This window comes from Diadema setosum, chromosome 20 (genome assembly GCF_964275005.1).
Source record: "Diadema setosum chromosome 20, eeDiaSeto1, whole genome shotgun sequence".
Classification (NCBI taxonomy): Eukaryota; Metazoa; Echinodermata; class Echinoidea; order Diadematoida; family Diadematidae; genus Diadema; species Diadema setosum.
Window position 1 is genome coordinate 28,150,131 of NC_092704.1, and position 12,455 is coordinate 28,162,585.

A 12,455-nucleotide genomic window follows, 5' to 3' on the forward strand; every position below is an offset into this window, starting at 1 on the left:
GATCACCCACGTTGCGAGCAGAAAACCCGTCTAGGGGAAAGTTTCACCGAGAGCAGTGTGAAACGACGGCACTGAAACTTTCACCGAGAGGTTCCCCGGTGAATTCACCGGGGAACCTCTCGGTGGTTCACCGAGACGGGCAGCGGGAAAGGGGTATAAATATACAGTGTGCTCTGTCCATTGATGATTCTCAGGAAAGAAAAAAGAAAATCCCTGATACCCACCACTATAAAAACGTATTACTACACAAATCAGCCAAGCAAAGACCTACTTCAAGTATGAAACCAATAGTTTCCATTGCAAAACGGTGTACGTCTCCCGTCTCTGAGAAATGATACAAGGATATGACAGAAAGTAATGTACAATGTACAAATCAATGTCATTTTTTACTGTGACAATCTTGCATTTTATAAAATACCCCCTTTTTACGCTATTCCCTCAGGAATCACCCGAGAGATTCAACGGGGAATCAAACGGGGAACATCGACGAAAAAAATTTCTTTCATACTGGCGAATGCGCTCCTCTTTGAATTTCTCGCATCCGCTCTCCTGCACTGCAATTACAACCGTTATGGACCATGCATGAAACGGCCCACATGACATCGTTGGTATGTTCACCTTCACTTGTCGACCGGGAGTGATATCTGCAGCACCTTTCATACTACAGCGCCACCCGGGAGGTTTGCGGGAGACACTCAGGAGTCTAATACCAGGGATGGTTCAATGGTAAGATTTCTGAAAAGTCACCCCGCATTTTACCCAGGAGTTTACCCACAATGCCTTTCATGCTATGTCCTCATTACCCACAAGTTCCCAGGAGATCTTGGATGAAATCTGCTATTAGCAAAGGGCTATAATTACTCTAATTACTTTTTGTTTTGTTTTGTTTTTTTAAATATTTTTTTTCCTTTTTTCGGCCAGCATGGATGGACCTGGAGAGGTACACTTTTGAAATGACTTACGCTTGGTGAAGTGCGGCTCCGCGTCCACGACCCAAATGATCTGGCCCTTGTGGGTTCCGCTGACACCGCGGTTCTTGCAGCTGAGGTAGTTGGACGGGTTCGTCTCGCCTGAAAGAAACCAGGAAAGATGAGATAATGATCTTACTTTACAAATAAAGTGGAACAAAAGACAAGCTCAAAGTTCATGGCCTTTACCATTATCACTACACTATAATAATTATTATAACCACTATCATCATTCCATATCTTTCTAGCTTTAGTCCTCAAAATTGTGTGTGTGTGTGTGTGGGGGGGGGGGGGGGCTAAACAGTACACATCATGGTTCTCTATCAGAATCCATTTACACGGAAAAGACCTTCAAGTTGACCTTACTGAATAGAATAAGATTGAATACACAGAACATCACAAACTTCATGAAAACCAGACATACAATAAGGTAATGAAAATTTAAAGTTTCACAAGATTACGAGAGACAAAATACAGCAGAAGCCGGCTATTCCAGCAGACAAAGCGGTAACGTCACTCCTTTAAATCCAAAACACAGTTCTCATATATGCCTGCAGAACTGTTGATTTTGGCTCCAAAATGTATACATATACATGCATATAAAAAAAGTTCAATGTGTGAAATAACACTGTACCAAGATGATTTCAGTTGGGTAACAAAAAAGTGAAATATCAGCCAAAAAGGTTTGCTGAAAGTCCACAATATCAGAGCTTACCCGATTGTGGTTGCTGCATAATTTTTCGTAATCGATTAAACATTGATAATCAGCAAATCGGGCCACAGCAATCTTTTGCGCTTGTAAAGTGAATCACATGCAGCTTGTTGGAAAATTTGACTCCAAGGGCACAATCAGTCATCACATAATTTTCTACAGTCCCACATTGGTACACAGGGAGAGCTCTTCTGTGCTATGATAAATAAAAAAAAAAAACCCAAATATTCCTCACTTTTGATCTAAAAACACTCCAAGACAACTCATCATCCTGGCAAATCACATCAGCCAGGTAAGTTTCTCAGTAGACCCTTTTGATGTATTGTAAGCAAAGTCCAAATGGCAGAAGATGTATTTTGAGCCCTTCTGAGAACAAAGTTTTAGCTTTGAATCTGTCCCATTCGTTTCTGTATCATGTTCAAATTATTTTTAAAATCACACTTTCAGTTGATAGCTGGACAAATATTTAAATAAAACTCCCCCCTCAAAAGTTATCAATTTTATGTGGTTATGGTAAGATGTGGTTTGAGTGAGTGATAGTGAGGCTCCCGTAGGCCAAAATTTTGACAAGTGAGGCTGATGGGGCAAAATTCCATCGACTGCCAATTAATCTTTCATGGATAGAAAAGAAATGCATCTTGCATGGTTGTTTATAATGCTTTGAAATCTCTTCAAACTTTTATTTTGACTTTTACTATATAGTCCAAAGGGTTAAGTACAATTGAGAATTGGCAGCAGTATGCAGGACAAAGTGTTGCCAATTTCACAAGAAGAAACAAAACAAACAAAAAAATCCGGCAATAAGTCAGTTTTGACTCTGGGAATGCTTAGTTTCGCACTGTGCATCACAAAGCCAAAGTCTTGACTTTGAGCTACATGAGACGGCTTCGAGTGTACGGGAATCTTGCCTTCACTTTCTTTGACTCATTTGATTTCCTTCCTGCCATTCTACTTTTTTTTTTCTTTGATAGTTTCTTTTCTCCTTCCCTCCGCCCCCCCCCCCCCCCCTTCCTCATCCCGATCCATCCACACACAAGGTGCCTTTTTCAGCAAGAGACGCAGGGGTGAAGAGCTGTCATGAGAAAATTATGGCAGACAACTCAAATCCCCCTCAAACCACTGCCGAACTACCACACTACTCTACTGCACACGCAAAACATAGATTGACAAGTGCATAAGATCTCGATGAGTCCTCCTGAAGTACTTTATATTGTGATATCATCGACTAAGACTTGCATAAAGCATTTCAGTTGCCACATCAGTCTTGAAGTATAAAGCATTGTTTGCTTCTTTATCTTCCTTTTTTGCAAGCTTTCTTGCTTTGGTAAAATATTGTGCAGCAATATGCTGATATTCAGGTTACCATGACAACAGTTTCCAAGTAGCTGCCCTCTGTCATAAATGTTTTTATTTCACAATTTTTGATAAAATTTACAATGAAATATTCCTGTTAGCTTTGGATTACGTTGACTTAACTTCCAACACTTGTATTGTTTTCTATCTGTTTTTATTTCACAAATAATATTTGACAATGAAATATTTCTGTTCGCATTGGATCTAATATTGACTTTAACTTCCAACACTCTTATGGTTTTCTATCTTCATTTCATTTGATCTTTTGATTCCAATATAAAAAATAAACATAATGTCCTATTTAAGTAAAGGTAGATCCACCATGATTACAGGAGTGAGATCTCTTTAGAGATCTTTGCTACTTAAATGAGTGACAGAGCCCTCTTATGGTGGCTTTGAGTGACAGCCTGGTATCTTAACCTGTTGAAGACGAGTCTCAAGTATACGCGGGCAGGTATCTATGAGAAATGCCTGTTGTAGCAAAATCAGCCCGTCCTCAACGGGTTAAGAGCATATCTACAGTAATATCAGTAGACAATTGTAACAAAAAATCCCCCCGAAAGAAGAAGGAAGTTATTTCTATTTTAAACAATCCCTGATTATTCTGTTCCATAATTTTTTTTCTCTAAGTTTTTCAAGCCTAGTATATTTCCCTTATTTATTCCCACATATATGTGACCCTGCATCACAAAACAAACAAAAGGTTTGCTAGACATGGATTTTTAGTTATAAGAGTAGATTCTGAAAGAGCAGACTATAAGCTTTAAAATGATGTATAACTCAATTCAAATGGACTTTCCTAACCTATCTAAATATTGGAAAGAAAGGACACACTCTGGAAAGTGTGATCTGAGAAAGCAGGCCAGCTGAAGTACAGGGTGTATTCAAGCACTTAATCTTTACCAAGCCATGCTAGCTGTGGGGTGAATGGAACAAAAAAACAGGATGTTGACCACCGGAGCAACAACAATGAAGGGATTATCAGATTAAGCTGAAATTGAGCATGCTTCATAAGCACATTCTATACATGATTAATGCCAACTTTCAATGCAGTAGCATCATTCTTTCCAAAGTTATTGGAGTTGAAAGTGAAGTGTATGGACATGGTTTTTGAGAAATGGGAAGAGGGTTCTATAATATTATATAAGCAACTAATCACACTATTCCACCAAAAAGTGTTCGAGAAAAAAACTGCTGAAAACACAAGTTCCTGTTTGTTTTATGATCCTAAACTTTAATATAATACAGAAAAAGACTAGCTCTTTCAGAAAATACGAAAAACTCAAGATTGGTTAGGTTGACCCATTTCACCTATTTTCAGTCCTCACACAAAATCACTGTGTGTGACTTTTTGTTCGTTTTGTGATGCACGGTCAACTTGCTTTCCACATCAAATGCCTGGCAGCAGTATTCAACTGACTTTTTTATTTCAATATCTTCATAATATTTTGTCTTTCTTTCTTTATCAAATTCCACCAATAACAGCTGAAGGATGTAACAGTAAATGAGCGACCTTATTATTGAAAAGGATGAAGAGTAAATCCTGTGCCAAATACATAATTTCCGACTGCGGTATTACCAGCCATAGTTAAGGGTTCCTTCCTGTCAGGGAAAAAAAGGGGGGGGGGGAATGTTCTGGCTACTATTACTGTTGATATGAATGATACACGGCAAGTGCATGAGTGGTATGCATGTACCACTTTAGATTTGATATGATTTGATTTGATTTGATATCTGAATTTCTTTTTCATACATAAATGAAATACAAAGTCAATTGAACAAACTAATTGAGCACGGTATAATTTGAATCTGACATTTAAAACAGATTTAAATGATTGATTCAAATATCCAACATTTTTTCTAACACAATGCAAAATGAAAACAAACAGGCATTATTTTATGCAAACACAGGATCCCGTGAATCTGTCATTCAAAGACAAATTAAGCAACTCTGGATGTGACAAAAATACAGGAGACCATCATCATAAGCAAACACTTGATGAGGACAATTGCCTCTGAAATGATTGTCTAAACAATGCAACATACTAAGAATATAATATTCAAGTCACCACTCACTGAGTGGCGATAAAGAGAGAGAGGGGAAGAATGAGCAGAAAAAAAAAAGAAAAAGAACAAAAAAGTGCAGCAGTGCATAGTGCAAAATGTGAAGTGTTTGCATGGAAATGAGTTGTGAATATGTGTCAATGTTCATGTTTGTTGTGCACTTTGACTAGATGTCACTTACCCTGCTTTCACACATACTGAGAGTAATTTGAAACACAATTGTAATGACACCTCACTAGAATCATGCTTCAAATTAGGCATCGCTGCCGTGTGAATGCAAACTGGAATCACAGAGGGTGACTGGAATCGTAATTTTTGTGTTTCAAATGATAGTCTTTGGGTGTTTTCTAGTCACGTTTTGCCGGGACTATGGAGCGAAACAGTCATATGAATGGATTGACCTGCAATCTTGTTTTGGGGGGTGGAGCTACGGTGACCTTTCAGCCACTTCCGCTTAAAAGACCATGCTCCTCAAATGCTCACGCGGCACTCAAAGCACGCACTATTCACTGCTCAAGAGTGATTGATGGGAAATCGGAAAGAAGCCGTATCACTCCTCCTTGCTCTGAAAATCAAAACTGGAGAATCTGTGAAGTCTCCCTCAGTCGTGTGAATGAACGATGATTCAAATCATAATAGCAATCGTGTTTGTAATTTGGCATTACAATCACGTCTCTGAATAGACGTGAATACGACCAAGAAGTCGTGCAGAAATAAGCTTGGAGGAAAGGGGGAAAGAGATTGAGTAGGATAGTTGTTCGTTTGCATCAATGCAGGAGAACATTTTGTATTGGTGTCCCTGTTAAGATATCAATGTACAAAATTAGGTAGAAAATTTGGCTACACATCCAGGAAAGTTTGAAATATATTACAAATTTTCATATTCTTTACAACAAATATAGTATTTTTCAATATGAAATTTTGTGTTTCACATAGAATATGAAAATGAAATTTGAAATTTATTGAAAGGAAATTTTGTCATAGTTAAATTTTCAACCTATCCTCTTCAAAATGAGGTAAAACATGTCATAAATACCAGAAATATCATATTCTTAAATGATTTCCAAAATATTTGTATGGCCCAAAAACTAGAAATGCTAAAAGTACCCTCAGCAGTTTATTTTTTTAAACCAAAAAACATCATAACAGTGCCTCTCAATACTACATGCATTGACCGCCAACACTGAGAAGGAGTGATATGAGCACTACAGGTTTGAACCAGCTGTCAAGTTCCTTCATGTTGCAGTTTGGACACAAGAGGGCAGCAGTGCACTCTATGCATTTGTCAAGACTGGGTCTCATCATGGTGGCTGTGCAATGTAAGATCCAGATCGATGCTTCATATGCACATGATATTGTACTTTTTCTGATGAGTCTACTAGATATTATATCGTCGCTGGGTTGACAAGACCTTGTATCTGCAATTTTGGTGAAAATGACTTTTTGGGATTAATGGTCAAATAGCGGGTTAAGTGATGTCCTGTCTAAATCCCAACTGTCTTACTCCAAATATGAAGCCACCATAGCATGTCAAAGGAAAGGCTATCCCATTCACCACAGTGCTTTGGCCGCAATGTTTTTTGGCTCCCTGAACATTTGACATTTTGTAGATACGAGGTCTTTATCGCCTCAGCGATGATATAGTTTATATTTATCTTTTTTTTTTTGTTTCTTTTTTCTTTTGCTACACAATGAGCCAGTACATCTGTTAGGGGCAAAAACTCAACCCCCTTCCCTATTCCACAACACTGATTGAAGTTTGCTTTTTTTCCTTACTTTCTATTTTTTTTTAAAACAAATGTATCCACAAAAAACCTGAGTGCTGTTCCACATTAATGTTCCAATAACTACTGTACAAATCTTTTATGATGTATACGATTTAAACATCCAAACTGTCTGTTTGGAAATCAAAGTGCAGAAGGCTGCCCAAGGACAATAATATAAACTAATTTGATAATAATCAACTGCCAACACAAGACTGACAGAAAACACTGTTTCTGAGATTATCGTTTATAAATATCATAAAAAGGGAAGTGCAGATGCAGGTCTAATTTGAATATAATTCTAGCCCCATGACCCAAGACATCTGTATTCTACATTATGTTACATTCTGTCCTTGTCAAAATTTAAGAAAAATGAAGAAAATTAACACCTGGTTGAATAAAAAAACAAAATGCAGAAGGAAAGAGCAATCATTACATTTCCTGGAGAAGGCATGCAAACTATAATGCATTCTGTAAAACAAAGGTATTTCATTCCATTTCCTGTAGAAGCCATACAAACTATAATGCACTCTGTGAAACAATGATATAACTAAGCCACCATGCATTCATTAAAACAGACATCAGAGGACATTGAAAAATGCAGACAGACAGACAATTGTTGTTGTTGTTGTTGTTGTATCACATGATGTACTGTAAACCTATCCAGTCTGTAGGCACAATACTGTATACGCCATATATCAGGCGAGTCTAATTTTTCTCGAATTGGGACTTCCCCACAATTTCGCGGGTGGTTAAATTTGCAATTGTGGAATACAGGACTGAACGGAGAAAAGTATGTGTGCACGTCATACTCATGCCGGGGTCAGAGCTAATATTTTCCTCGAGTTTTTAATTTCACGAACAGCACTCAACTCCCGAAATTCATAAAATAAATATCTCGCGAAATATTTGGCGCAATCCAGTATGTGCTGGTAAATGAATTGCCAGGGCTGGTTGACATGGGTCTTCATTATTTGTCAGCAAAGGGCTCTCCATGAGGTGTTTGTGGGATGGAACCCTCCTAAGAGGTGTGCACCATACCAACCAAAGCATTCACAGAAAGATCAGGTGAGAATTTATGAAAAACCTATAAAAACCCATAAAGACCACAGAGTCATCTGCTTTTGTTGGTACACTCCATGGTCTTTCAGCAGTCTTGCTTCTGTGGAAAGAGTGTGTAATGCTGCATTTACACCATGTTCCTGGCAGCCGCAGCAGTCATGTTTCAGGCCACGGTGGACAAAACGGGATGGATGTGAGACTATGTGGTGAGACGGGATAGGGAAACGTGACAGACCGTGATTGCCGTGGATGCCGTGTCAGATTTTCAAACTGTTGTGCTGCATTTACACCATGTTCCTGGCGACTACGTCAACCCCGTTTGCCCGAAATGTTATGCGGCGGGGGGTAAATGAGACATTCTCCAGTTTTCTCCTCTTCGTATTCTATTCTATTCTATTCTTTGTATTCCTGTTCGTTTCAGTCCTTGCCCAGGTGAACATGCAGCTATCAGATGCTGTTCTTATGGCGTCTGGTCAGGCTAGACTACACATATTTCCTGTCGCGTCCCACTACAGATTGCCTCCCAGTTTTGTTACAGCCCAGTACGTGCTGCTACGTTTTGCTGCATTCATCCCGTTTTACTATGGCCTACTACAGGTTTCTCATCAGCACAGGGACTGCCATGACAAATTTGTAGACAGTTTTAAAATCTGACACAGCATCCACAGCAATCATGACCTGTCACGCTTGCCTATCCCGTGCCCCTGTGTTGTCTCATGTCAATCCCGTTTTGTCCACGGTGGCCTGTAACGTGACTGCCATGGCCGCCAGGAAAATTGTGTAAACACAGCATAAGGCACTGCTCAGCAAGTCTCGGAGCACCTGTTGATTGTATAAAGAGAAGACATGCTACACGCTGACATGGCCTGCTACCACTGGGAAAACTGTGATCTGTACCCTTTAAAACCAGAAACATTTGTGGCATGAAACTTTTGTGAATTGGAGTTGACGGCGTTTTCGCTGCATAAAATGTTTGTGAATAGCCAGCCACTGGCATTCAATATATTGTGTAGATATTAAATTTTCTGCAGTATTAATTAAATACCCACCAATGTGAAAAAGTCCAATCCAGTCCTGACATCCAACCGCCTCCCGAATGTCCCAGTACAGGATCACGCTGGCGCTGTCTCCATAGTCCCCGCCGAGCACCACCTCGTGCCGGCTGACCGTCAGGGTGGACTGGCCCGACCGCCGCTGGAGGTCCGGGTGGGCCAGGTTGGAGTCGCTGTTGGAGCGGTCATGGACGGAGAGGCGGCGGATGCGGCGGATCGACGGGAAGGGCCCCATGGAGGCGCCGCCGCCGGTGAGCCCGATGCGCTCGGCGATGGAGCGGTTCGGAGAGCGCCCTCCCGTTGTATGCGAGATGCCCGCGTGGAGTGTTGTCATTTTGTTGCGGCCCCTTTCCCGCATCCTCTTCCCGAATCCCAAGCGTGCTACGCCCTCAGGCCTTCCTGGTTTTTTTTTTTACGTCAAGCGATGCAGTGCCGTAGAAAAAATCTCCACGAGCCGTTACGCCCCAGTCCTCCACGGGGTAATAGCTCTGCTACTCCTCCTCGTGGTATTTCCTGGTACTTCTTTGGTAGACAGTTTCCCCGGCTGCTGGCTCTCTATATAGTTGTAAATCTATACAGCCATTCTGTGAATAGATAAAAAAAGAACATACAAAATGTTTTCAATATTTCTATGGCAAGAATTTACTACATCATATAGAACTTTCATTTACTTTAGAGTTCGTGTCCCCTTTGCAACCCTGAAGACCTTGATTCTTTTGTATATTAAGCTGGTATATTGCAGAGGTAGGTAATTCATTCTTTCCTCAGAATGATAAAACTGGATACTTCTTTACGGAGAGGGAAATGATACTACAGATTTCCAGTGAATTGTTCGGACAAAAAAAAAATCCAAATGTCATTCTCTGTACAAAAGGGGAGTGTAATCTCAAGTGGCAATGGTTGGTTTTTCATTGCTTTTTGAAAGACTGAGGCATATCAGTTTGTTCAATTGACTTTGTATTTCACTCATTGGATGAAAAAGAAATTCAGAAATCAAATCAAATATTACAAAGTGTACCATTATACAAAGATTTTATACATGATGCTGGAAGACATTATTCATCAATGATGCAAAATTTTTGATGTTTCCAAAAGGGATGATACAACCTTTAAAGACATGTACATATGTAAAGAAATTTTGGTAATTTCAAACAGGGAGGTAGTAACTATTTGTACAATACACACAATTATACATATGGATGTACAACTTGTATGCACCTGTCTATTGAAAATATTGATCTAGTACCTAACATATAAATTCTGGCAAAATGTGCATTAAATTCTGGCAACATGTGCATTTCTCTCCACTACCTACATCACAACAATGGACATCACATGCAAAACTACTGTCTCTGAACTTTTTCATTCCACAGACGGAACATTGACTACAACAGAAACAGCAGATTTTTTTTTTTTTTTTTTCAAACTGAAATGCATTATAATACTATCAGGTATAAACAGACATGGACAAATACATAAAGCTCTCGAGAAGATAACAGTACAGGGTGCGTTGTTTGCAACCAATGCCAAATGGGATTCGTTATCAGAGAACTTTTATATATGGCTTTATTTACACAGTGTCTGCACGAATGCTGGAAAAAGTCATTGTCACATTTATAATATGACCAGCTATTCCAAGTCTTTGGGTCTACCTACGACTCAAGAATCTTTTTTTTTTTTTTAATTATCATCAGTCCCACATCTCTCTCTCTCTTTTTTCATTCTTCTTCTTGTTCTAGCATCTATTTTTTTTTTTTTTTTTTATTGAACCTGTTGAGGACAAGTCCCAAGTATACTCAGGCAAGCATCTATGGGAAATGCGTGTTGTAGCAAAATCAAACCATCCTCAACAGGTTAAAGGGATCGTACCGTTTTGGTTGAGACCTAATTTTAGGTTTCTAAAGTTTTTTGGTGAGATTGTGAGAAACCTCTTATGAAATATGAAAGAGCATGTAATTCTATGAGGAATTCATCATTTATTTGATGAAAATTGGTTTTGAAATGGCTGAGATATCTAAAAAAAAAAAAAAGAGCGATTCTAATAAAGTGTGGGACCCACACTTTATTATGATCTCTTTGTTTTACTTTGTTTTTGGATGTTCCAATCATTCCAAACCCAATTTTCATCAAATAAACTTTGAATTCATCTTAAAATGATATGCTCTGTACTAAATGTTTTCTTGGTATCTCGCAAAAAGTTAAAATCCCAATTCTCATCTCCACCAATACTGTACCATCCCTTTAAGTTGGGTCTATAAAATAAGAGTCACAAATGTAAAGTCTGCAAGCTCTAACCAGAAGGGTAATGTAGGAAGTGAACAAGTGAAAGTAAATTAAAAACAACAAACTACGGTTATGATAAGTATATCACGCTCAGCTCATGTACTGCTAGTGCAACCCGACTCTTAACAGCGCCCTCATGACTACATAATCAATTTTTAAAGGGGTGAAAGCTGCTCTGTTTAAGCTATTAAAGAGGCTCTGTCTTTTTTTTTTCTTTTTTTTTTTGCATCAATTGGAAGCTTTGTATCTAAAGGAAACCAAAACCTAAAGAGAAATGTGGATTGAGTGAAAGCATCAATATGAGTAGAACACATCAGTGAAATTTTGAGGAAAATCGGACAATCGATGCAAAAGTTATGAATTTTTGAAGTTTTGGTGTTGGAACCGCTGGATGAGGAGACTGCTAGAGTACATGACGTATGTGTAGACAACAATATAAAGAAAATATAACGGGAATTCCACAAAAAAAAATCATTTTTCATGAAAGTTACACATTCTATCAACTTGATACTGACATATATGTTAAGGGTAGCAATTATTCACCCTGCTTTCTGAAAGCGGGTAGTCAAGTGCTCTTTCATTATGCTAGAAAAATGAAAGCATGTTGAATTTTCTTTATATTTTCTTATATTGTTGTCCACACATGACTCATGAACTCTAGTAGTCTCCTGATCCAGCAGTTCCAACACGAAAACTTTAAAGATTAACAAATTTTGCATCAATTATCCGATTTTCCTCAGACTTTCACTGATGTATTCTACTAATCTTGCTACTTTCACTCAATCCACATTTCTCTTTGGGTTTTGGTTTCCTTTAAGGATATTTAAGCACAAAGGGCCCTTCCAATCTCAATCAAAATTTTGTGGCAAAAGATATGCAGATACATAGATTTAAAACTTAAAGATTATTGCTTCATAATTTTGGTTTAATGAGGTATGTTTACAATTCAGATAGCACAGATGGATATAGCCGACGAGGGTGAAACTTTTTCACAAACCTACTCCGCCGGGAGACTGGTGATAGGGGTTAGAGGGTGATGAGTGGGCTAGTCATAAATTGCATTTGTGTGTACGTGTGCGTGTGTATGTGTATGTGTGTGTCAGAGGGGTTTATTCTAACTGAACAGACACAAGACAGAATGTGCAACCTTTTTTTCAGTGTATAAAAGAGCAACTCCAAACAAACACCATGCAGGGTA

The 12,455-nt window shown here is 38.8% G+C and overlaps 1 protein-coding gene across 1 annotated transcript in view; it reads right to left on the reverse strand.

The window, feature by feature from the left end:
• The window catches only part of LOC140243740 (E3 ubiquitin-protein ligase HECW2-like), a 161,455-nt gene that overhangs the window by 108,075 nt on the left and 40,925 nt on the right, over positions 1–12,455 (reverse strand). The window contains exons 2-3 of the mRNA XM_072323405.1: positions 8,972–9,558; positions 963–1,070 (exon numbers count right to left, since the gene is read on the reverse strand). Coding sequence (XP_072179506.1) covers positions 963–1,070; positions 8,972–9,332 — 469 coding nt within the window. The 5' untranslated portion in view covers positions 9,333–9,558. The remainder of the gene's footprint in view (positions 1–962; positions 1,071–8,971; positions 9,559–12,455) is intronic.